General features: G+C 44.2%; 1 protein-coding gene across 3 annotated transcripts in view; it reads right to left on the bottom strand.

Annotated features, from left to right (window-relative positions):
• The window catches only part of LOC140738549 (netrin-4-like), a 381089-nt gene that overhangs the window by 16763 nt on the left and 336840 nt on the right, over positions 1–27486 (bottom strand). For all 3 annotated transcript variants that reach the window (XM_073065979.1, XM_073065980.1, XM_073065978.1), the window contains exons 3-7: positions 23980–24255; positions 17715–17841; positions 15485–15673; positions 8920–9133; positions 4463–4584 (exon numbers count right to left, since the gene is read on the bottom strand). In XM_073065979.1, the coding sequence (XP_072922080.1) occupies positions 4463–4584; positions 8920–9133; positions 15485–15673; positions 17715–17841; positions 23980–24255 (928 nt within the window). The remainder of the gene's footprint in view (positions 1–4462; positions 4585–8919; positions 9134–15484; positions 15674–17714; positions 17842–23979; positions 24256–27486) is intronic.

Raw genomic sequence — 27486 nt, 5'->3', positions numbered from 1 at the left:
TTGCCTCATTTGAAAAAAACTTTATCACACAACAAACACATTGGCTGTGGTTGGTTACTTGCTGGTATAAATCCATGCTTCTGATACTCCACACTGTACTGTCTGCACTTCTTTTCCATTTGGTCTGCTTCTGCTAATTTCATTGTGGATTAACCACCACAGCTAGTCGCCTGTTGTTTAAATCCAACCTCAAGCATTCCGATCAATAACCGGGTAAGTTATGTTGCCTTCATAGCACAGGTAAAACCTGCAGGTGCATAAAGTGGGGCAGCAATATCTTGTTTGGGCCATGGGCTACAGAAATGTAGACAAGACCATTTGAAAGGGCAGATTCTGAACTATTAACTACAATTCTCAAATTCACAGGCACTGGGTGATTAGAGTGTGGGAATCGTACCAGCTACCACTGGATTACAGTAGCAAAAGGCAAAAATGAATGAGCTGGACCCAGAAAGAATATAATTTCTTCAGTCCAGATTTCTCACGATATGCCAAATACAGAAGAGTAACATTGCTTTTCAACAACTATAACGGGCTCCTAGCAAAGTTTAAGAGAAAGGTGGGATAGCAATGATCATGTGATCATTGTGATCAACTTCGAGGTACTGAGGATCAAATGCTTATAATAAGTAATTAATTGCTTAAGTTACACCTGTAATCCCCCACTGCCCCCCTTGCTACCGAATGCCCCATTTCCCCTTTATCTTTATCACTCCCTTAGAAACCCCCACTACCCATGGGGGTGATATCTCCCACTATGAGAACCACTGGACTAGATAGTCTGAAGGGCCTGTTTCTGTGTCTCTATAACTATGATGTACACAAAATGATATACATGAAGAGAGGGGGTACAATAGCTGTCAAGCATTGTGAAAAGTGGATACATCACCAAGCTCAGCTAAGGTGTACCCCTGACTCACAGGGCTGCAGATGGTAGAAATGAAGCAAGATTGTTTACACTGGCATGATTTTCTCTGGAACAGATGAGCCCAAGGAAAATTTGACTGATATGTATAGGAAGGGTATAATCTGACTTTGGTGTATTAGAGGACAATACAAGATAAGCAGTCACAGACATTTCTCTACAAATCCAAGTTGATGCAAGGAAGTGGGAATTGATTGGCAGTAGAAGGATTAGAGGATAAGTGAAGAAAAAAGATCTCTTCATCCAAAGACCATTGGACTCTGAAAGATTAAGGGGGTGGTAGAGGGAGGACACTTCATTGTATTTGCTTTGGTTTTATTGTCACATGTGTAGCCACAGGAGCTTTGGGTTTGGTCACTGTCATGTGTACTGAGTTACAGTGAGTTTTGTTTTTATTGTCATGTGTACTGAGATACAGTGAGTTTTGGTTTTATTGTCATGTGTACTGAGATACAGTGAGTTTTGTTTTTATTGTAATGTGTACTGAGATACAGTGAGTTTTGGTTTTTATTGTAATGTGTCCTGAGATACAGTGAGTTTTGGTTTTATTGTAATGTGTACTGAGATACAGTGAGTTTTGTTTTTATTGTAATGTGTACTGAGATACAGTGAGTTTTGTTTTTATTGTAATGTGTCCTGAGATACAGTGAGTTTTGTTTTTATTGTAATGTGTACTGAGATACAGTGAGTTTTGGTTTTATTGTAATGTGTACTGAGATACAGTGAGTTTTGTTTTTATTGTAATGTGTACTGAGATAGTGAGTTTTGGTTTTATTGTCATGTGTACTGAGATACAGTGAGTTTTGTTTTTATTGTCATGTGTACTGAGATACAGTGAGTTTTGTTTTTATTGTAATGTGTACTGAGATACAGTGAGTTTTGTTTTTATTGTCATGTGTACTGAGATACAGTGAGTTTTGTTTTTATTGTCATGTGTCCTGAGATACAGTGAGTTTTGTTTTTATTGTAATGTGTACTGAGATACAGTGAGTTTTGGTTTTATTGTAATGTGTACTGAGATACAGTGAGTTTTGTTTTTATTGTAATGTGTCCTGAGATACAGTGAGTTTTGTTTTTATTGTCATGTGTACTGAGATACAGTGAGTTTTGGTTTTATTGTAATGTGTACTGAGATACAGTGAGTTTTGTTTTTATTGTAATGTGTCCTGAGATACAGTGAGTTTTGTTTTTATTGTAATGTGTACTGAGATACAGTGAGTTTTGGTTTTTATTGTAATGTGTACTGAGATACAGTGAGTTTTGGTTTTTATTGTAATGTGTACTGAGATACAGTGAGTTTTGTTTTTATTGTAATGTGTACTGAGATACAGTGAGTTTTGGTTTTATTGTCATGTGTACTGAGATACAGTGAGTTTTGTTTTTATTGTCATGTGTACTGAGATACAGTGAGTTTTGTTTTTATTGTCATGTGTACTGAGATACAGTGAGTTTTGTTTTTATTGTAATGTGTACTGAGATACAGTGAGTTTTGTTTTTATTGTCATGTGTACTGAGATACAGTGAGTTTTGTTTTTATTGTCATGTGTACTGAGATACAGTGAGTTTTGTTTTTATTGTAATGTGTACTGAGATACAGTGAGTTTTGTTTTTATTGTCATGTGTACTGAGATACAGTGAGTTTTGTTTTTATTGTCATGTGTACTGAGATACAGTGAGTTTTGGTTTTATTGTCATGTGTACTGAGATACAGTGAGTTTTGTTTTTATTGTAATGTGTACTGAGATACAGTGAGTTTTGTTTTTATTGTAATGTGTCCTGAGATACAGTGAGTTTTGTTTTTATTGTCATGTGTACTGAGATACAGTGAGTTTTGTTTTTATTGTCATGTGTACTGAGATACAGTGAGTTTTGTTTTTATTGTAATGTGTACTGAGATACAGTGAGTTTTGGTTTTATTGTCATGTGTACTGAGATACAGTGAGTTTCTTCTCATGCAGTCCAGGCAGATCGTACCACACAGAAGCACGCTGAGGCCGCAAGAAAAGAGAATGCAGCACATAGTGTAGCCGTCAGAGAGAAAGTGCAGTGCCGTAGGGCAAATAAAGTATGAGGGTCACAATGAGGTTGTCTACATAGATCAATACTTTGGGCCTAAACTTACAAGGACTGAGAGTTTGTAGGGTATCGGTGTCGGTTTATTATTGTCACAGTAAAACACTTGTCTTGCATACTGTTCATACAGATCAATTCAATGCACAGTGCATTGAGATAGAACAAGGTAAAACAATAACAGAGTGCAGAATCAAGTGGGACAGCTACAGAGAAGGTGTTGTGTAATTTGACCATGAGGTGCAAGATCATAACGAGGTAGACAGTGTCTATTGATAGACGAGTCTATCGTATCATTCAGTAGTCTTCTAAAAGCAAAACAGAAGCTGTCTTTGAGCCTGGTGGTACATGCTTTCAGGCTTTTGTATCTTTTGCCTGATGGAAGAGGATAGAAGAGAGATGCTGGCTGCTTCACTTTGACAGCGAGAGGTATAGGCAGTAGCTCTGCTTGTTGGATAGTATAAACACCATGAGACTGAATGGCCTCTTCTGTGCCAAGTACTTGCAGGGTTCTCTGATTCAAAGCAGAATCTCAGATCTGATTTAACCAGCAAACAGGAATGATTTGCGAGGAGGAAGCAGCATCCACAGAATGGACAGTCGAGGTTCTAGGCCGAGACCCTTCTTCATGACTAGAAAGGAAGGGGGAAGACCTTTCTGGCCATTACATAAAATCTATAAAGAATTTTAATTTACGATGCACAGTGAAAGAAAATAGAACTGACTAAGATTTGAATAATCTTTCAATCAATAATTTTAGTGTGTATGTTAGAAGCCCAGCTATTCAGTGAGATGGATGGGCTTGGTCCGGTGACATTAGCTTCTCAGAGGGAGAAATCGATATTCATGCTATCAGGCTGAAGAGCCTCCGCTTCATCCACCTAAAGACGACTTCCTGGTGGCCATGCATTTTAATTCCAATTCCCAGTCTTGTTCTGTCGGTCCACGGGCTCCTCTTGTGCCACATTGAGGCCACCCTCAGGGTGAAGTAGCAACACCTTATCTTCTGTCTAGGTAGCCTCCATCCTGCTGGCATGAGTATCAAGTTCCCCTTCTGGTAAAAAATATTTCCTTCCGCATCCTCTCCTTTTCTGGCCTCTTACCTCTTCTCATCTGTCTTATCACCTACCCCTGGTGCCCCTACTCCTTCCCTTTCTCCTATGGTCCACTCTCCTCTTCTATCAGATTCCTTCCTCTGCAGCCCTTTGCCTCTCCTACCCGCATGGCTTCACCTACCACCTTCTAGCTATCCTCCTTCCTCCCCCCCCCCCCACTACCTTTTTATTCTGACAGCTTCCTTTTCCCTTGCCAGTCATGAAGAAGGGTCTCAGCCCAAAACGTTATCTGTTCGTTCATTTCCATGGATGCTGCCTGACCTGCAGAGTCCCTCCAGCATTTTGTGTGTGTTGCTCTGGATTTCCAGCATCTCCAGGATTTCTTGTGTTTGCAAGGAAAGGGATTTCTCACCTGAATGTCGAAGAGCAGAGAAACCTCGTTCATCCTCCCAGTTCCAGGTGGAATCCCTTCCAGAGAGTTCAGAAGAATGATCAAGGCCAGGAGACCCTTGGTACCAGTCTGTATCTGCAGAGCTATCAGATTCAAACACGATATTTCAATCGGACAATGGAAATTCAGACACTTTGCCTTTACTTCATCCATTCTTCTATCTAGCCGTAACCCTTTGCACAGTCCGAAAACTCCATAGCTCCCTAACAGTTGCTGCACAGGTTGATAGGGTGATCAAGATGAATGCAATGCTTGTTTTATTGGGTGAGGTGTAGAGTTCAAGGGTCAGGAAGTTGCAGCTTTATCAAACTCCAGTTAATCTGCATGTGGAGTATTACATTCTAAATCTGACTTACATCATTCCTGAACACTTAATTACAGGAAAGACATTAAGCTTTGCAGAGGGGTTTAGAAGAGGGCATCCAATACAAGAAGGTTACATTGAAGGTGAGGGGTCCAAGTTCAAAGGGGCAAATTTTTTTTTACACAGAGAGCGGTTGATGTCTGAAATGCTTTGCCAGGGGTGGTAGTGGAGGACAGAGGTATTGGAGAGTCTGTTCAATAGACACATGAATATGTAGATAATGAAGGGATATGGACATTGTGTAGGCAGAAGTGATAGGACTTGTTAGGCATTTAATTCCCAGTTTAATTAGTTTGCTACAACATTGTGGGCTGAAGGGCCTGTTAGCATTCCTGTTCTATGTTCTGTAATCATCTGCCTGACAGCAAGCTCCTACCTAGTGAATGGACTGTGTCCAAGTATTCCTCTGAACATCAACAGTTGTCACTGTTCACTGATCCCTGGAGCTCTCTTAGTTATCAAACTGTGAAGCTTGTGTTTGAAGCAACTTCTTCCCATCCTCTTTCTGAGCACAGTCATTACCCCCTCCCCCCATCTACCATCCCCTGTGCACTTTGAGAGTGGTGGGATTCCCTCCCCCCTCTGTGAGGGGTGAGCTTCGTGTGATCAGTACTACAGAGCCCTTCTGTTCCGGGTGACATAGGAAGTGGTCCATGTTAACATTGTTGAGAGGTAATGGGTCCTGTAAGTTACGTCTGTGAAAGAAATCTCTGTGTTGCCCTCAAGGAGACCTTTCCACATCCAGCCATATCTAAGGCTGACTAAACTGAGTGAGCAGAAGGCGGGGTTCCAGATCATAGGTGTGGATTTGAAGAAACTATGAGTAGGAATGTCGACCTTTCTCTGACTGGGTTACGTGACTTCACATTGATAGGGCTGTTAAGAAGGCATGTGGTGTTTTGGCCTTTATTAGCTGGGGGATTGAGTTGAGGAGCCACAAGGTGATATTACATTTCTATTAAATCCTGGTTAGAGCACACTTGGAATATTGTATTCAGTTCTACTCACCTCATTGTTGGAAGGATGTGGAAGCTTTAGAGAGGGTGTAGAGAAGATTTACCAGGATGCTGCGTGGTAAATTCTCTTCGGAGCGAAGGTGGATGATAGGTTACTTGATAGCGGTGTACAAGATGATGAGGCATAAATCGAGTGAATAGCCAGAGATGTTTTCCCAGGGTGGCAGTGGTAAATATGAGGGTCATAATTTGAAGGTGATTGGAGGCAAGTATAGGGGATGTTAGAGGTAGGTTCTTTTACACTGAGAGTGGTGGGTGTATGGAATGTTCTGCCAGGGATGGTGGTAGAGTCAGATACATTAAGGACATTTACGGAAATCTTAGATAGGCACATGAATGATAGAAAAATGAAAGGTTATATAGGAGGGAAGGATTAGATTGATCTTAGAATAGGTCAGCACAACATTGTGGGTCAGAAGTTCTGTAGAACGTTCTGTGTTCTATGTTCTTAAATGAATGCAAGGGAATTTTAAAAGCAGAGTGTAAAATGCATCATGGCTTTGTTAGATTGTAGTGCTAGACATTGGTGGCTAATTGAGAGTCACTGCTTGTAGAAAAGGATGCTCTTTTGATTCTATCATTTATTATTTACTTCTGTGAGCAGCTGCAGTAAAGACCGTGTGAATGTGTGACGGTGTTGGTACAGGGAATATCACGATTGTGATCAAGTGGAAGTCTATAGAGTGGTGAACCTTTTCACCAGATATATTGGTGAAGTCCAGGGATCCAGTGCCAGACCAGGGATACAGATTTCATCTCCAGTGAGGCAGTCATAGAGAACAGCAGTTTCACACCTCCTATGTGCTTACTTGGGACGCTGAGAAAATGGAACAGCAGGTTCTCTGGGAGGGTAGAACTGGCATCATTGCCTGAGTTTAGTTAGTCAATGGCTCACCTGGCAAGGAACGGACTGATTAGGCTAATAAGAGAACCAGGCAGATAGACAGGAGATTTTCCTCGGAGGAGATCAGATGGCCCTTTCTGGCTGAAAGATGCACATAACGTGACCGAAGAAAACAGAAGGGAGTTATATGATGTAGCCCAAGCACGTCTTTCCCTCGCCCACACTTCCTGCTTTCCGCAGGGATCACTCCCTACGCAATTCCCTTGTCCATTCATCCCTCCCCCCTGATCTCCCTCCTGGCAATTATCCTTGTAAGTGGAACAAGTGTCACACCTGCCCCTGTATCTCCTCCCTCACCACCATTCAGCGCCCCAAACAGTCCTTCCAGGTGAGGCAACACTTCACCTGTGAGTCTGTTGGAGTCATATCCTGCTCTTGGTGAGACCCGATGTAGATTGGGAGATCACTTCGCTGAGCACCCAGGCTCTGTCTGCCAGAAAAAGTGGGATCTCCCAGTATCCACCCATTTTAATTCCACATCCCATTCCCATTCTGACATATCAGTCCACGGCCTTCTCTACTGTCATGATGAGGCCATACTCAGGTTGGAGGAACAACACCTTATATTCCGTCTGGGTAGCCTCCACCCTGATGGCATGAACATCGATTTCTTGAATTTCCGGCAATGCTTCCCCACCCCAGCTTCACCATTCCCTATTCCTAATTCCCCCTCTCACTTTATCTCCTTAACTGCCTATCTCCTTCCTCCCCTTTCTTTCTTCCATGGCCTTCTGTCCACTCCTATCAGATTCCCCCTTCTCCAGTCCTGTATGTCTTTCACCAATCAACTCTCCAGCTCTTTACTTTGCCCTTCACCCTTCCCAGTTTCACCTTGTGTTTCTCCCTCCCCTCCCCACTCCTTTTAACTCTGACTCCTCATCTTTGTTTTCCATGATGAAGGCTCTTGGCCTGAAACATCGACTGTTTACTCTTTTCCATAGATGCTGCCTGGCCTGCTGAGTTCCCCCAGCATTTTGTGTGTGTTGCTTGGATTTCCAGCATCTGCAGATTTTCTCTTGTTTGTGATGAGTCCAGTCTGGTGTAAGCATACCTGGAGAACTGAATGTGCCAGGTGATATGATGCTGATAGGTACTGTACCAGACACTGTTGGCAGGTTGAAGGTTACTGCTAATGATGTGCATGATGGAATTGATGGGTTTGTGGCCTTGTTTGCAGGTGATACAAATATAGGTGGAGGGGCAGGAAGTACTTAGGAAGCAGGGAGTCTGCAGAAGGATTTGACTAGTTTAGAAGTGGCAGATGGGACACAGTGCAGTGAAGTGTATGGTCATGTGCTTTGATAGAAGGAATATGGGGTGTAGAGTATTTTCTAAATTGGGAGTGAATTCAGAATCTGAGGTGCAGAGACTTGGGAGCCCTAGTGCAGTTACTTGCAGGTTGAGCCTGTGAAGAGGAAGGCAAAAGCAATGTTCGTGTTCATTTCCAGAGGACTATGATATAAAAGCAAGGATGTAATGCTGAGGCTCTATAAGGCTTTGGTCTGACTACATCTGGAGTATCGTGAGCAGGATGTGCTGGCGCTGGAGAGGGTCTAGAGGAATGATACCAGGAATGAAAATATTTGATAGCTCTGGGACTGTACTTGAAGCTTGAGGGGGATCTCATTGAAACCTTTCAAATATTGAAAGGCCTGAATAGAGTGGATGTGAAAAGGCTACTTCCAATAGGGAGAGAGTCTCGGACCAGAGGGGACAGTCTCAGAACGACATTCCTTTAGAACAGAGATGAGGAGGGATTTCTCTAGCCAGAGGATGGTGAATCTGTGGAATTCATTACCAGACATCCATGGGAGGCCAAGTCATCGGGAACATTTAAAGCAGAGGTTGACAGGTTCTTGATTTGTAAGAGGGTCAATGGCAGGATGGGTATTAATTTTTAACCTGAACGACAATGTGTTTAGGAAGCTGTGGGACAATCTGCGAAGAGTCCTTCAGAAGATTGTGTGAAACCTTGTATCTTACTTTCATGACTGTTCACATTCTGCAATGGGCTCAGAAACAGAGAACTCGTTCTGTACCCACCAGGGTTATGTGGACTGAACCATATCATCAAGCTGACCCATTCTGTACCCACCAGGGTTATGTAGAATGATAACCTGCACACTGTACCCACCTGCCAGTACAATCCCCAGTGTAGGGGTCACAGCTCCCTGCGCAGTCACATGGTCGACAACCATATTCTCCGAGGTCCCAGTACCCCAGCAGACACTTGTCACAGTGGGGTCCGGCCACGCCAGGCTTACAGAGACAGTGACCGGTTTCAGCGTCACAGAGCAGGTTCGGTAGCAGTGGCATAGTGATGGAGCCAACCGGGTGGCAGAAGCAGGCTGGAGAAAAACAGAGAGGAAATATTGAGTGCGCAGTGGTCAGTGGAACACCTCCACACCCCGCTGGGATTTGCCCAGTTGTGATACAAAATCTGCTAGTATCCAACCAGAACACATTCATTTGCCAGGCATCTCACTCAGATACGTCTTCATCACAAAGCAGTCACAGCTTGCAACAGTGGATACCATCTGACACCTACAACGATACACAATGCCATCCATTAGTTCACCAATGTCACCACTGCTGATGGTCGAATTATGGCTGGTGACAAGTCAGTGCACAGGAATGAGGCAGAGCACCTGGTTGAGTTGTGCCGCAATAACAACCTCTCACCCAATGTCAACAAAACCAAGGAGCTAATCCTTGGCTTTAGAAAGGAGAAGTCAGAGATCATGTGAAAGTTCTCACTGGTGGGTCAAAGGTGAAGAGAGTCAACAACTTCAAATGTTTGGGCATTAGCATTTCAGAAGACCTGGATTGGGCCCGTCATATAGATACAATCAGATAGAAGATATACTGGTGCCCCTACTTTCTTAGAAGCTTAAGGAGATTTGACATGTCATGAAATACTCTGGAGATGCACTGCTGAAATTATCCTGGCCTGGTAAGGAGCACAGGAGCACAAGAAGCTACAGAGAGAGGTGGACAGAGCCTGTGCCAAACTGTATCGGTCTCTGCTGTTCCTTTGGATTCATCAGACGCGTGGAGACGGGGAGCTTGCTCTCCATAACCTACTGCCCTGACCAGTGTATTGGCTTGCGTATCATGTGGACAGCTGGGATGCAACATCCATGGTTAACCCCAACCAACAGAGGCCTCAACTGGCTGGTGGCTTTCCACAGTCTTTTTCTCACTCTCTTCACTGCCTTGTGGTGTTGTCTCAGCATCGAGTTAATTATCACCTCATATGTCATGAAAAATGTAAACTATATAAACTACTATCAGATATATATATATATATATCTATCTATATATATATATATATATATATATATATATATTCAGAAATCTGATGGCATAGAGGAAGAAGCTGTTCCTACAACACTGAGTGTGTGTCTCTTCCCTGATGCTAGTAATGAGAAGAGGGCATTTCCAGGATGGTGAGGGTCCTTAATGTTGGCCCGTTGAAGATGTCCCTGATGATGCAGAGGCCATGAAAGAGCTAGCCGAGTTTGTGGCTTTTTTCCGTACCTACCTACCTGTGATGCTGCTGAAAGAAAGATTTTCATTGTACCTGTAGCTCTCTGCCCGTGTGCATATGACAATAACTCGACTTGATAGAGTGACAGAGTCACACAACACAGAAATGGGATCTTCAGCCTATCCTATCCATGCCAACGATCAAATGTTTGTCCACAGTCACCTTTACCATCATTTGGTGAGCTGTAGCTTTATGCAATGCAACTCAACAGGTTGTGCCAAGGCAGTCCCCTGCTTCTCCTTGACAGTTTGCTTCATCATGTGATGCCGTGCCTGAGCAGGAGATAGCAACCTTCTGCCACAGGGTGATTGCTAATTTAGTATCTTTAAAATAAATATTCACAAGATGTGGTTATTGCTGGGGGAAGAAAAGACCATAAGACATGAGAGCAGAATTAGGCTATTTGGCTCATTGTTTGCTCTGCCATTCAATCATGGCTGATTTATTATCCCTCTCAACTCCATTTACCTGCCTACTCCATATAAGCTTTGACACCCTTACAAATCAAGATGTTTCAATGTCTGCTTTAAAAATACCCCATGACTTGACCTCCACAGCCATCTGTCAATAGCTAACCTTGGCCTTCTTGAGGTGGTTTTTGGGTGACTCCAGGGCACTGTTAACACGAGAGTAGTTATAGCCTCTCTGGGAATGTATACACAGAATAGGAACAGGCTCTTTGGCCCACAGTGTTTGCACCAAACACAATGCTGAATTAAGCTAACACTTTTCTGTCTGCATGATCCACATCTCTCCTTTTCATTCATATGCATGTCGCTCTTTAACAGTCTTTTAAATAACATTATGGTATCTTTTATTTATTGAGTGTGGAACAGGCCTCCCAATCCTTTCAGCCATGCCGCCCAGCAATCCCTCAATTTAATACTAGCCCAATCACGGGACAATTTACAACGACCAATTAACCTACCGACCCGTACGTCTTTGAACCGTGGGAGGAAACCGGAGCACCCGGAACAAACTCAAGTGGTCACGGGGAGAACATACAGGCAGCAGCAGGAACTGAATCTGGGTCGCCTGCACTGTAAAACGTTGTACTACCAGATCTACCACCCTATGAGCAATCAACTTGCCCTACACATCTCCTTTAAACTTTCTCCCTTCCAGCTGAAATACAAATCCTCCAGTACCTGACATTTGTACCCCGGCAAAAAGACCCTGACTGTCTGCCCTGTCTTTGTTTCTCATTATTTTATAAACTTCCTTCAACGTAAAGACAGTGGATTCCAGTAATAAAGATCATCAGAGAACTAATAGAACATTTACAATAATCAATATTTTTGAAAACTTTTACTTACTCATTTTATATTTTAGAACATGGAACCTCACAGCACAGTGCAGGCCCTTTGACCCATGATGTAACCTACTCTAAGATCAATCTAACCCTTCCCTCCTACATAACTCTCCACTTTTCTATCATTGTGCCTATCGAAGAGTTGTACCAAATGTCTCTCCCTCTACCACCTCATTCCACTCACCCACCACTCTCTGTGTGAAAAAACAACCTTGGACATCCCTGCCCTCCCTTCCTCCAACCACCTTAAAATCATGCCCACTCCATCTATGCTTCTTATCATCTTTTACACCTCTATCAGGTCACCTGTCATCTTCCTCTCTCCTCTTGAACAAAATATTGATTTCCATTTTAAGATTAAAATAATACCAAATTCCCATTCTCACTCTCCTCAAGGTTTGATCATCACTAAGCTACTGTCCCAAAGTGAACTCAGTCTTGTGTCAGGAGTGAATTAGCATATTTGATTGACCAAAGTCAGCAGATTTAGTAGTAGTGTCAGTGCTGGCTGTTCATTAATAGATTGTCGGGGCTGGAGTTCCAGAGGAACAACATTTCCTCCATCCAGGCCTTGCCATCTCCTCATAGCTACTATTGGGTAGGAGGTACAGAGGCCTCCTACCTGGTGTGGCCTGTGGACCCACACCACCAGATTCAAGAACAGCTACTTCCCTTCAAATATTCACTTCTTAAATCAACCTGCACAATCCTAATCACTATCCAAGTACAACAACGTTATGATTACTTCGCTCTAAATGGACATTTTTTGTTCTAATTGTGTTCTTTCTTGTAAAAATTTGGTATCATTTATTTTTAATTTTAATTTTCTTGTGACAATAACAGGCTGAGAGAAAGGCAGGACTGGCAGCTCGATGTTCTAGGATATCAAGGCTTTAGGTGCTTCAGACAAACAGTTAAGAGTGGAAGGGCACTGCATTTCTTGAAAAGGGAGGGCATAACAGCAGAGTGAAGAGAGGACATTCTTGAGGAATCGTCTAAGAAGGCCACTTGGGTGGAAATTAGAAAAGAAAGGGATGGTCACATGGTAAGTCTATATTACAGAGTCCCCAGGAGTCAGCTGGAACTTGAGGAGCAGTTGTGTTGAGAAGCTGCATGGAGTTGTGAGAATAGTAGGGTCATGTTATGTGGGCCTGGATGGGTGGAATTTGTGCAGTGCATCCAAAACAGATTTCTCATCCAATATATTGTCTTGTATAATGAACAAGAGAGTAAAGAGTAAAGAGTCGACCTTTTGGATCCTTTTCCATCAATGCTGCCTGGCTTGCTGAGCTCCTCCAGCATTTTGTGTGTGTTGCTTGGATTTCCAACATCGGCAGATTTTCTCTTGTTTGCAATTCTAGAGGATGGGTTAGGTTGGATCAGCAGATGCTGAGGAAACCAGCAGTCCCCAGGATGGTGAATCCAGAGTCACATGTCCATATGGACAGGAATCTTGAGGGCCACAAGGACCACTGACAAACCAAACCCTCCCAAGGACACCAGGATCAGAGGTTTGTGTGAATCCATCACCAGGCACTCCAAGGTCAAAGATCAACGATCCCAGGGTCAAGTCAGTCAAGGCCCAAAGGTGAAACACATGACGGGTTTGAAGGTCAACCCCATGATTGGTGAGTCCTGGGGTCGAAACCCAGAGGTCGGTGAAGTCCGGAGGGCAAAGGCAAAAGCTGAAATGCAGAGCTTGCGAGTCCGGATGAAGAAAGTGAGTCCGGGCCACAGACTGAAGGTTGGAGGTCTGTGAGTTTAAGAGTCCAAGGCTAAGGGAAGAAGGTCCAGAGGTGGTCTCTCCTGGGGTTGGATGCCTTTGTGTATGTGGGGTGGGAGGAAGGAAAAGGGGCTGGTTTTGTTTTGTTGTTGCGGATTATGTTGTTCTGTGTTGTGTGTGGTGCTGTCTTGTTGTTGCTTTATTGCTATATTGGTACCAGAATGTGGGGCAACACTTGTGGGCTGCCCTCAAGGGTGTGGGTTGTTCACACAAATGAGGCATTTCACTGTGTTTCGATGTACATGTGATAAATAAATCTGAATCTCAATCTGAATCGGAATCGGAACTTGAATCTGAATTGAAGCACATTAAGATGGGCAAATTCCCCGGGGCCTGAACAAGTGCAGCGCCAGACCTTATGGGAAGGCAGCAAGGCAATCGCAAATGGCCTTGTAGAGATATTTGCTTTGTCATTAGCCGCTGAAGTTCCAGAAGACTAGAGGATAGCTGCTGCTGTTCCATTGCTCAGCAAGGGCAGGCGAGTGAGCCTGACTTCAGTTGTAGGGACAATTCTGAGTGACAGGATGCACTATTACTGGGATAGTCACGGCCTGATCAGGAATAGTCAGCACAGTTTGTGTGTGGGAGGTAGCTAAGGGGATAGGTGAAGACAGAGCAGAAGATGTTGTCTATGTTGTCTTAGTAAAGCCTTTGACAAGGACTTGCATGGTAGGCTGCATGGGATTCAGGGACTCAGAGGGAATGAGCGAGGTGCAATTGGAATTGGCTCTATGATGGAAAGAGGGAGTGAGTGAGGTATATTTGGAATTGGATCTATGATGGAAAGAGGTAATGAGCAAGGTGTATTTGGAATTGGATCTATGATGGAAAGAGGGAGTAAGCGAGGTGTGTTTGGAATTGGCTCTACAATAGAAAGGTAATGAGTAAGGTGTATTTGGAATTGGTTCTACAATAGAAAGAGGAAGTGAGTGAGGTGCAATTGGAATTGGCTCTATGATAGGAAGAGGGAGTGAGTGAGGTGTATTTGGAATTGGCTCTATGATGGGAAGAGGTAATGAGCGAGGTGTATTTGGAATTGGATCTATGATGGAAAGAGGGAGTGAGTGAGGTGTATTTGGAATTGGATCTACGATAGAAAGAGGTAATGAGCGAGGTGTATTTGGAATTGGATCTATGATGGAAAGAGGGAGTGAGTGAGGTGTATTTGGAATTGGCTCTACGATAGAAAGAGGTAATGAGCGAGGTGTATTTGGAATTGGATCTATGATGGAAAGAGGTAATGAGCGAGGTGTATTTGGAATTGGATCTATGATGGAAAGAGGGAGTGAGCGAGGAATATTTGGAATTGGCTCTATGATGGGAAGCAGAGGGTGATTCTCTGACTGGAGGCCTGTGACTAAGGGGATGCTGCAAGTGTCAGTGTTGAGACCTCTGTACTCATTAATTACATTAATGGTTTGGATATGAACAAGCTTGAACACCTGGTCAAGCCTCTTGTTCCTCTCATGTTGACTATGTTCATCATTCAGATAATCTCCAACAATCAGCCCATACTTAACTTTTATAAATCTTTTTAACCAATGGGCAGGCACATGGTAGTCTGGAACACGCTGCTAGGGGGAGTGACTGAAGCAAGTATGATAGATTGTTGTAAAGACAGGGAATGGTGGAATTGACCATGTGTGGCAGATGGGATTAGCTTGAATTGGCATTGTGGCTGTCATAAGCGTATTGAGCTGAAAGACCAATCTTGTTCTAAGTTCTATTCTTAGAAGTTCTCTGTAAGGAGAAAGTGCAAAAATGAAAATGGCTTCTTACCCAGAGCAGCACCTAGCTTACACTGGAGAATAGTGAGCTCTGTTGTTACCCAACACCGAGCAATTGAAATGATAATCAGAGATGAGAATGAAGACAAGGAGTGAGCCTTTTTAAAGCACACTGTACACTCTGCCATACAGTTTTGATACCTTAAAGAAAGAAACAAGAGGGTCAGCTGTTGAAGTAGCCAAGATTCTTCTGACCTGGACCCCTCACACTGGATGGTCAAAGGGGCAGAATCATTTTACCAAAAGCGAAACAAGGAAGGATCTTACACAGGCAGGTGTCGGGGGCAGACAGTGATGCCCCAGGATTCCTGTAGAAGCCGGGCTGGCACTGTTGGCAGTGATGACCCTTGGTGTTGTGTTCACAGTTGTCACACACTCCCCCACTGCGATTACCCGATGCCAGCCACACACCCAGGTCAAAGTGGCAGCTTTGAGCGTGGCCATTGCACTTGCATTCTGTCACAAGGGAAAAGAAGAGAGAATTAAATGCCTTTCAAGGCAGGCAGAGGGAATGTGCAAGAAACTAAACAATTAATTGCTCTTTGGCTGAATAGTACAGAAACTCACTATGGAAACAGGTAGCCAGGGTGTTTTTCTTCCACACAAACAATGCCCTAACCCTGTGCAAACACACTATTCTCATATCACTTCATTCCCAACCACCAATCCAGTTTATTTAAAGTTCAACCAGAGGTCACCAAAGATTCTTGCAAATTTCTGCATAAGTATGGCGCAGAGCATTCTGATTGGTTGCATCACTGCCTGGTATGGAGATGGCAGGGAATTTGGACTCAACTGCCTCTGTCACAGGACCGCTGAAGTCATCTTCAAGAAGCAGTGTCTCCATCATTAAGGACCCTCACTGTCTGGAACATACTACCATTAGGGAGAAGCTCAGCAGCTTGAATTCACAACTCAGCAATTCAGAAGCGGTTCCTTTCCCTCCATCAGCAGATTTCTGAATGGTCTATGAACACATGAACACTACCTCGTCATTCCTATTGTAGCACTATTTTGCAACGCATAATAAATTTAAGCATTTGCAGAGGAGATTTACAAGGATGTTGCCTGGATTGGGGAGCATGCCTTATGAGAATAGGTTGAGTGAACTTGGCCTTTTTTCCTTGGAGCGACGGAGGATGAGAGGTGACCTGATAGAGGTGTTCAAGATAATGAGAGGCATTGATCGTGTGGATAGTCAGTGGCTTTTCCCCAGGGCTGAAATGGCTAGCATGAGAGGGCACAGTTTTAAGGTGCTTGGAAGTAGGTACAGAGGAGATGCCAGGGGTAAGTTTTTTGTGCGGAGAGTGGTGAGTGCATGGAATGGGCTTGTGGCAGCAGCAGAGGCAGATACGATAGGGTCTTTTAAGAGATTCCTGGATGGATACACGGAGCATAGAAAACAGAGGGCTATGGGTAAGCCGAGGTAAGGACAAGTTTCTCACAGCTTTGTGGGCCGAAGGGCCTGTATTGTGCTGTAGGTTTTCTATATTTCTCTGTTTCTTTGCACTGTACTGCAGCTGCAAAACAACAGATTTCATATTGGTGATAATAAATCTAATTCTGATATAACGGCATCAGCACTGGTGAAAATGGGCCATTCTGCCTGCAGAGATGGTGTGGGGGAGTGAGAGGCTGGTGGTCTAGGGGCACCCTTCCACTGATCTCAGGCCCCATCAACCAGTGCTGAGCACAAGGGTCAGATCCTCCAAGACAGTGGCCCTTATCCCCCCTCCCCCACTCTGCTCCTCTGTACCCTACCATCAGAGCACAGGCACAGAAGTAAAGCTGTTCAATGCCAGGCCTTGGGAGTCAGCATGGTGGTTTTAGGGGCCAAGGTTAGAGAGGTTATAAGAAGAGTTGAGATCCAGGGTAAGGGGATGAGAAGGGCCCTCCTACTCTAGCTGACAATCCTCCTGACACTCCCTTGTGTTGGCTGATCCTCCTCAGAGAGCTAGAGCCAAAGAGCACGGAAACAGGTTATGTCCTCTTGTTTAATCCACCTCTGATATGAGGAAATGTTATCTACACCCTCAACACCTCATATTCCATCTGAGTAGCCTCTAACCTGACAGCATGTTGACTGTTTATTCCTCCTGATAGATGCTGCCTGACCTGCTAAGTTCCCCCAGCACCTTGTGTGTGTTGTTTGTCATTTCACATACCTTAATCATGTCTCCTCTTAACCTCCCCAGCTCCAGGGAGCAGACCATCTTATCAGTGGTGCCCACAAGAGAATGAAAACATCCCATCCCCAAGTACTGCTCAGCTCGTCATTCTTCTGGGACACCCCCTGTGGTTGGTACCCCTGCAGTTGATGGCTCTTCTAGTGCAGCTGGCAGATTCCACAATTTCCTATGATCAAACCCCCTCCATATCTTCCTTTAGCCTTCCCCTAAGACTCTCTCCATCCCTCACTCCTGACACCGTTGCCATGGGTCTCCTTTCCCAGCTCTCGGAAGAGGTTCTGGAGAAATGGGTGGTCTCGTAACCTCACCTTGGCACTGATTCGCCATCCCCTTCTTCCCATCTGCAGGTCTCCAAGGCCGATCGTTATACAGCGGCGCACAACTTTCACAGTGCTCGCCCATCGTGTTGTGCTCACAGATGCATTTGCCATGGATCTGTCAAGGAAAGGAAAGGGAAGCCGTCAGCTGAGAAATGAGGGGTCCAGCCAGTGGTATTCTGGAGGGAAGCTTGCATTTCTATAGCACTTTTCAAGGCCTCAGCCTGTCCTACTGTGAATTGTCTATTTCTAAAGTATAGCTGCTGTTGTAATCGTTAAAAAACAAGCTAATTCCTTGGACTGTAAGAGTTTGAGGGGTGACTTGATAGAAGTATAGAAGATCATGAGGGGCACGGACAGGTCATAGTCTTTGTCCCAGGAGGGGCTGCTGGAAACAAGAAGGCTTAGATTTAAGATCATTGGCAAGATATTTAAAATGGTAGTTTCTTCACACATATCTGTAGTAAGCTGCTAGATGTGGGCACATAAGTGACATTTGAAAGCCATCTGTATAGAAAAGTCTTAGAGGGCTATGGGCTAAACAGGGCTGGTTTACTGGCAGCAGAGTTGGCTTGGATGAGTTGAACTCTATGACTCCAAGTTCCTGTGGTCAGCAGCTTGGGAATAAACCTGTTACGATGAGATTGGTTGAGGCATAAGCGTCAGGCAAAAGGCTGGGAAGAGCTCTCTTATACTCAAATGGCACCTTGGAGCCTTATGTCAGTTTTAATGGTTTGTGAAGCTTCAGTTTCATCTCCCACCCGAAAGATTGCCTCTCCAACAACGCAGCAATTTCTCAGAAGTGGATGGAAATTCACTCTGAACTATGTGTTCAGGTTGGGAGTGAGAATGGAACCCACAAGGCTCTGAGATAAGGGGTATCAAGCTGGATGCCTTGGGGATCACCAACCCTGGGAAGACTTGGTCAAAGTTTAAAGTAAATTCAAAGTTCATATCTGTCACTATATACTACATTGAGATTCATTTTCTTACAAGCATTTACAGGAAACTAAAGAAAGGCAGTGGAATTTATGAAAAGAAATATACATAAAGAAAAACTGACAAACAATCAAAGTGCAAAAGAAGACAAATTGTGCAAATAAATAAATAAAGCTGAGAACATATGTTGAGTCCTTGAAAGTGAGTCGATAGATTGTGGAATCGGTTCAGTGTTGAAGTGAGGGAAGTTCCCTGATAGTTTTCGAGTAATAACTGTTCCTGAACCTGGTGGTGTGGGACCTAAGGCTCCTTCCTGACAGTAGTTGTCAGAAGAGAGCGTGGCCTGGACGGTGGGGTCCTTGATGATAATCGCTGCTTTCTTGTGACAGCACTCCTTGTAGATGTGCTCAATGGCAGGGAGGGTTTTGCCTGTGATACTTGTGGAACGGTTACAACATCAAGTCCTCTTCACTGCAGGAGGTGAGTCAAGCCACTGGGTAATGGCTTTGCTCGTGGTCATCATAACAACATGAGCTGAAGACTCATGGGATTGATGTGTCATGGTGGGGCCTGAATTCATCCTCTCTTGAATTGCTAGACCAAAGTTAACCCATCAGTTTCAAGCTTCTGTTGCTGATTGAGGAAGGAATTAGGTGGAAGAGGGGAGCTAAAGGGTGGTGAAAGACAGGAAAGGACAGAAACACACACAGTAAATGACGGGGAGGCTTTCTCAGCCACTCTTGTTTGCAGCAGTCACCCTCTGCAGATGGCCTGACTGATGGAGTGAATGACAGACCAGGGAGCAACAAAGTGTGTTCCTTGTTCCCTCAAAGTTATGTTATGCGCTGTTGGCTCTGGAATCAAGCCAAAGCTGTGCATTATTGGTCAATGATATTTTTCAATAAACATATCTGGATTGGAGTGCAGCTGATTTGATGCAGACTGTTTTTGAGATGGAATGAGATTATTTTTTTTAATCAAGTAGTTAATCACTGCAGTCCATCAGCATGTTAAATATTTTGTTTACACCCCAGTCGAATATAGCAATAGTTTGTACAGGCGCTGGCCATTCAATCCACCACGCATCATAACCAACAGCATTACATTAGCTATAGTCAGATTCCTGATAGATTGGATGGACTAATGACTTCCAGCTTGCCACAAAACTGGCATTAATTGTTCAATGTCTGGTTACCCAGAGGTGGGATTTGTTAATCCCCAGCAGCTGGTGTAGTGAAGGAACTCTCACTACACTGCCTGGCAGAGAGCTCCAGGATTCTGACACAGTGACAGTGAAGGATTTGCAGGCATGCCCAGGCAGATGAAAATACTGAGCACCTGAATCACTCTCTGCAAGAGCAGAGCATTCCTCACTTCCTTAACCAGGGTTATCGCCATGCATTCCTGCAATGCCGCCAGGACCCCTGATGTCCGTCCCCCTTGCTGGCACTGAACAGTAAAACATTTACAGCACCAGCAGCTGAGAAGCATCGCTTCGCCTTGGGGTGTGATCGGCTTCAACTTTGAGTGGCCATGAGGAGGGCAGGGCAGTGTACTGATGGGCAAAGGCTCCAGGGTTGCAGAGGGAGCAGATTGTTAACGATTGGGTCTAAACCCATCTCGATCATTCAGTGTTGAGCAGTAAACAGGTCTTGACCCTTACAACACTGACTAAAACACCACTAATGTCCGGTGGGTCCTTAGGGTCCAATTCAGACCTCCCTGCAGGGAGACAGAGTGGTGAAGAAAGCACACGCCATGTTTGAGCAACACACATGAAATGCTGGAGGAACTTAGTGATGCACCATCAATAACTCTCCGAACGTGAGGCGAGATATCAGCTTTTATTGACTGGAAGAAAGAACAAGCAGTAATTGACCACGATACTACATCCTGGAGACTGAGGGCCGGGCTCAGGCCTCAATCGCCTTTATACCGGGGTCTGTGGGAGGAGCCACAGTCAGTGGGAGGAGCCACAGGAGCAGTCAGCAGAGGGGCGTGTCCAGACAGGTATGTGTAGTTCACCACACTTAGCAAGTCAGGCAGCAGCTATGGAGAGGAATGAACAATCAATGTCTCAGACTGAGATCTTTCATCATGTTTATCCCTCTCCATTGACACTGCCTGACCTACTGAGCTAGTCATAGACTTAGAGGACTACAGAAGCAAGCCCTTCAGCCCATCTAGTCCATGTCAAACTATTGTTCTGCCTAGTCCAATTGACCTGTATTTAAACTATAATCCTCCATACCTCTTCCATCTATGTACTTATCCAAATTTCTCTTAAATGTTGAAATTGAACTCACATCTATTTACAATTTGCTCCCTCTTTGTGAAGAGGTTCCTCCTCATGCTCCCCTTAAATATTTCATTTCTCACTGTTAACCTATGATCACTAGTTCTATTCTCATCCAACCTCAGTGGAAAAAGCCTACTTGCATTTACCCTATAAATACCTCTCAATTTTGTATACCTTCTCTCATTCTCCTGGGCTCCAGGGAATAAAGCCCTAACCTATTCAACCTTTCCCTGTAACTCAGGTCCTCAATTCCTGATAACATCTTTGAAAATTTTCTGTGTATTCTTTCAATCTTACTGGCATCTTTCCTGCAGGTAGGTGACCTGATGCATGCAATACTTCAAATTAGGCCTCATCAGTGGCTCAAAGCTCCTCCAGCATCCAGTGTTGCTCTGGATTTTCAGCATCTGCAGAATCACTTGGAAGACCCAAAGGTGAGGTGGTAACCTGGTAAAGCAGAGACACTGGAAAACATGGAAAACCAGCACGCAATCAACAGAGCTAGTTGGGACCGGTAATAAATACTGGCATGATACCCAAATCCTAAAAGTAGAAATAAAGAATAAAATTTAATTGTACCTTATTGTGGCACTTCAATTACATTTCTGAAATATAACCATTTATTCTGAATGCCTACTTCAGTCTCATTAAAATGACATTTAAGCAACAGAGTGACATAAGTATTTGATGAACACTGCTTTCAGATTGAAAGTGTGTTGTTGAACTAAGAAATGGAAACACAAATCTCATCCCTTAGATGTTAACAAAGTGAGGCTAATCTTTATAAGCTGGTTAAATATCTCAAAAGCTCTCTGGAAATGAAGTAAAATCCTATTTAATGCTTATACATCTAACTACCTGCCTCCCAATTTTCCTGTAGCACCATGAGACACAGAACGGGAAGACATTCACACCAGCTCTGGGGAAAGACCTCCTCCCCTCTATGTACTCTGTCTCGACTTCTTGCTGCCCCAGTAAAGCAGCCAGCATCATCCAACCCCTTACCCGTCCTGGTCATCTTCTTCTCTCACCGCTCTCATCGTGCAGAAGAAACAAAAGTTTGAAAGCACCCAATACCAGGCTCAGGGAAACTTCTATCCTGCTGTAACAAGACAGCAAGGGAGGAATATTGTCCTGGATGCTGGTGGAGATTCTTCGTTGGTCTGTGCTTATATTGGTAGTGAGGAATGGTTTCCTAGTACAATACGATGGACTCTTGGCTTTACAATCTACATATTAAGCCTTGCACCTCACTGCACTTTCTCTGCAGCTGTTACACTCCACTCTGCTTTTGTTCTTGGTCTAGCTCAATTGATCTGTAGGAACAGTACGCAAAACAAGCTTTTCACTGTATCTTGGTACGTGTGACATTAATAAATCCACTCCAATCCCAAAATTCTCACACTCTCTCCCACTTCTGCAATTTCCCCAAAACATATCATTCCCAAATCTGGAAAATTGATGCTCTTGTCTCAAACAGTAAAAGCCTGTCCTCATCCACATTTCTTGTCAAAGCTCTGAAAAACATTCAATATTTATAAATGTTTCTGAAAATTTTTAAACCATTATCAAAACTAAGCAATTAAAACATTTTAACAATGTTAAACTTCGGAACACTTAAGCAATTAAAATGTTAAACAAAAAACAAATATTATCAAATGTGGGCAGAATTCAGGGTTAATGGCAGGATTCTTGACAACGTGGAGGAACAGAGGGTCCTTGGGTCCTCGTCCACAGATCTGTCAAAGTCGCTGTACAAGTTGATAGGGTGGTCAGCCTTCATTAGTTGGGGGATTGAGTTCAAGAGCCACGAAGTCAATAAAACCCTGGTTAGACCACACTGTAATGTAATGTCCCATTGTTTGTTACATTTTAACAAACAATATAACATTTAGAAACACTTAAATAACTTAAAATATTTAACAAAACAGAAATAATAACCTGATGACAACACACCTCGTTCTTCCACATGACCTTAAAGTCCCCACCCAAGTGAACAAAATCTCAGATCCTGTGCCAGGCCCTTCCCATCTAAAAACTGGGGCTAACTACAAACTCTAGCTCTGGCACGTTCCAGCAGCAGAATTCAGACAGGAAATTGCTGGCAATGCTTGTCTGGTTGGCTGGAGACTTCCACCTTTGTTTGCAGCAGGTACATTGAGAAATATGGAAACTGCATCCAAAGTGAGCAAAGTCTAGACCATAACAAACAGAGCAACACACACAAAATGCTGGAGGAACACGGCAGGTCAGGTGGCATCTTTGGAGGGAAATGATCAGTCAATATTTTGGGCCAAGACACTTCATCAGGATTGGAAAGAAAGTGGGAAGAAGCCAGAATAAAAAGGTGAGGGGAGGGGAAAACGTACAAGCTGGCTGGTGATATGTGAAACTCAGTAATGGAGGAGCTGGATGGGTGAGGAAAGGAGGATGAAGTGAGAAGCTGGGAGGTGACAGGTGAATGGGCTGAAGAAGGAGGAATCTGATAGGAGAAGAGAGTAGATCGTAGAAGAAAGGGAAGGAAGAGGAGCACTGCAGGGAGGTGATGGGGAAGTGAGGAGAAGAGAAGGTGTAAGGAGGTAGTCAGAAGGGAATGGAAAAAGAGAGAATGGAGTGGGGACAGAAATTACCAGGTTAGAGAAATCAAGTCTCATGCCTTTGGGTTGGAGGCAACCCAGATGAAATATGAAGTGGTGTTCCTCTAACCTAAGAGAGGCCTCATTATGGCAGTAGAGGAAGCCATGGACCAATGTCAGAATGGGAATAGGAACTAGAATTAAAGTAGGTGGGCACTGAGTGTGGCAGTTGGAGTGAAGGTTCTCTGCAAAGCAGTCCCCCAACCTACAAACAGATCTTAACTCTGAACCGACAGCGGCAGAAGGAATAATGAGCTTTGCTATGAGTCTGTGACAGGGAAAAAAAGGCAAGTCAATCAAATCAGCATTAATTGTGGCAGCAGCAGCCACAGTACCATCCCACGCTGGAGTGCTGGTCCTACGTTCTGGCGGACATACGTACCATGGTGTGAGTGTTGTCCTGTTCTGGCCTGAAGCCCTCTGCTGGCTCACACTGCTCAGCATGGCCATTGCAGAAGCAGCTGCCCATGGCGATAAAGTCATAGACTGCGTAGTGCGCAAACGCTTGCGGTTTGAGGCTGGATACTTGTGCCAAGCAGGGACACGGTTGCCGCTTCAGCATTCGCATCCGGATGTTGGTGACCTTCAACAGTTCTTGAGCTTGAGGACTGTAGGGGTCCTGCATGGAGTGTGCCGGGGAGAGGGCGCGGAATATCACCTGTTTGAAGAGAAGGAACACGGGGAAGGTCAGGTAACAGGGACCAAATGTTGAACTACTTTACCATGGGTCACAAACACTTGTTTGCATAGAGGCCAAAGGTCAGACTATCAGGTGATGGATTTCAAGTGTACAGCAATACTACTGAGCCCAACATCAAAAGACGCCTCACTCACCCCAAACACGATTCAACTAAACTATCGCAAGGCAAGATGGCACTGATGAAATACAGTGACAGCTTGCAGACAGCTTACAATACTTCTAAATATACGTCTGAACTACTCTCACTATAAACTGCAGCCTGAAATTTGCTTTAAGTAACGTACTTTTGAGCCATTTTAACGAACTAGCAATTGCATGACTTTCTGAAGGAGTCAGTGGACCGAACTCTCAGGGATGCAGGCACGGTACCTGTAAGTGGAAAAAAGCGCATCACCATGGCCGGAAGGGGAAGATCCCAAAGCAGACTAAAACTTCCTCTACCCAGTATCTTGTTAGCAAATGTACAGTTGCTAAAGAATAAGATTGAGGAACTCAGGGCAAGATTGCTGTATCAGAGGGAAATGAGGTATTGCTGTGTTCTGGGTTTCAAAAGACATGGCTCACCTCAGACACTCTGGATATGTCAGGAAGACTCGAGGGGTGAACGGCTGTTTCAAAGAGGGCCAAAGGTCTGTGTTGCAGGATAAACTCTTCATGGTGCTGGGATGTGGTGGTTTTGTCGTACTCTTATTCCCCCAACCTGGAGTATCTAATGATTAACTGCTGACCATTCTACTTACCAAGGGTGATTCTGACTGCAGTTTACATACTGCCAAAGGTCAATGTTAAGCAGGCACATGAGGTATTGAGACCCACCATCAGCAAACAAGATACACCCTACCCCAAGACCTTTCAAATCATTGCTGGGGACTTCAATCAGGCTTGATTGAAGAAATCTCTGCCCAATTATAATTAACATATCACTTGCAGCACAAGTGGTCCCAACACTACAATTAGGAATGCTTATTGCTCCATCCCTCGACCTTATTTCAGGAAATCAGATCATCTAGCCGTCCTCCTTCTATCTCCTTACAGATAGAGGCTATAAAGCGAGACTCCAGAGGTAAGGACAACAAAGAAGTGGTTGCAGGAGGCAGAGGAGAGGCTATACGATCACTTTGAGTTGGTGGACTGGGCCGTGTTCACTGACTTAGAGGATCTGAACAGATACGCCACAGTTGTCATGGACTTTATGAAAACAGTCGCAGACGAGTGTTCCCCCACAAATCTTTCAGTCTTCCCCCAGCTCCAAGCCCTGGATAAATCATGAGATCTGCAAACTGCTGAGGGCCAGATTCATGGCATTCGGGTCTGGCGACCAAGCAAAATACAAGAGGTCCAGGTATGGCCTCCAGAAAGCCATCTCACATGCAAAGTGGCAACTCTGGACTAAACTTGAATCACTGAGGGATGCTCGACAGCTGTGACAGGGCTTTAATGCTATCACCTCTTACAAAGTGAAACCAAGAGACAGCAATGAGAACAAGATTTCACTCCCAGATGAGCTCAATGCTTTTTATGTTCGTTTTGACTGTCAAACATGGAAGCAACTTCACAAACTCCCACAGCCCACAAAGACACTATTATTTCAGTTTCTAAGGCCGATGTGAGAGCATCCTTCAAGGGGTGAACCGATGGAAAACACCCGGCCCATTGTACATGGCCGAGTTCTAAAGACCTGTGCTGATCAACTGACAGGAGTTTTCACTGGTATCTTTAAAGTCTCACTTTGGAAATCTGAGACACCTACTTGCTTCAAGCAGGCTTCAATTTCACCAGTGTTGAAGAAGGTGGTAGCTTAGTGGTTAGTACAACACTTTACAATACAAGCAACATGGGTTCATTTCCCGCCACTGCCTGTGAGGAGGTTGCACATTCTCTCTGTAACTGCTGGGGTTTCTCCCAGGTGCTCTCATTTCCTCCCACAGTCCAAAGACATACGGTTGGTAGGTTAATTAGTCATTGCAAATTGTCCTGTGACTAGGCAAGGATTAAACTGGGGGATTACTAGGCCGTGCTGTATCTCAACGTATACTGTAAATAAGTAAAGAACTTGGTAAACTGCCTTAATGACAATCACCTAGAAGCACTTACATCCATAGTGATGAAGTTGGTGATGAAACATATCAACTCCTGCCGTTCCAATTTGCCTATCATTACAAAGGGTCTACAGCAGATGCCATTTCATCAGATTTTTCAACCCTGGAACATCAAGATAGTGCAAGTGTGTATATCAGAATGCTATTTACCGACTGCAGCCTGACATTCAATACTGTCATTCCCTCAAAACTAATCAGTAAGCTTCAAAACCTTGGCCCCAATACCTCCTTGTGCAATTGGATCCTGTTTCCTCAACTGTAGACCCATTTAGTTTGGATTTGTAAAACCATCTCCTCCACAATCACCATCAGCACAGGTGGACCCAAGACTGTCTGCTTAACCCCCTACTCTATTTGCTTTACACTTATGACTGTGTGGCCAAGCACAGCTCCAATGCTATATTTAAGTTTGCTGACTACACCACTGTCGTTCGAATCAAAGGTGGTGACGAATCAGCATACAGGAAGGAGATTGAAAATCCGGCTGAGTGGTGCCACAACAATAACTTCTTACTCAGTACAAGCAAGACCAAGGAGCTGATTATTGATTACAGGAGGAGGAAACTGAAGGTCTATGAGCCGTCCTCAACAGGTGATCAGAGTTGGCGAGGGTCAGCAACTTTATTTCAGAGGATCTATCCTGGGTCCAGCACGTGAGTGCTATTATGAAGAAAGCACAGCAGCACCTTTACTTTTTTAGAAGTTTGCCAAGATTCAGCATGTCATCTCAAACTTTGACTAACTTCCATAGATGTGCAGTGGAGAATGTATTGACTAGTTGCACCATGGCCTGGTATGGAAAAACCAATGACCTTGAATGGAAAAGTCTACAAAAGGTAGTGGATACAGCCCAGTCTGTCACAGGTAAAGCTAGCCCCATCACTTAGCACATCTACATTGACACAGGAAAGCACTATCCATCATCAAGAACCCTCACCATCTAGGCCATGCTCTCTTCTCACTGCCACCATTAGGAAGAAGGTGTTGGGACAGTTTCTTTTCACATTTTGCGTCAGTGATTTGGATGACAGAATTGTTGGCTTTGTTGCCAAGTTTGTAGATGACATGAACATAGGTGCAGGGGCAGGTA

Source organism: Hemitrygon akajei, chromosome 14 (genome assembly GCF_048418815.1).
Source record: "Hemitrygon akajei chromosome 14, sHemAka1.3, whole genome shotgun sequence".
NCBI lineage: Eukaryota > Metazoa > Chordata > Chondrichthyes > Myliobatiformes > Dasyatidae > Hemitrygon > Hemitrygon akajei.
Note: the sequence above shows the minus strand (reverse complement) of the source record. Positions and strands in the feature narration are given on the sequence as shown.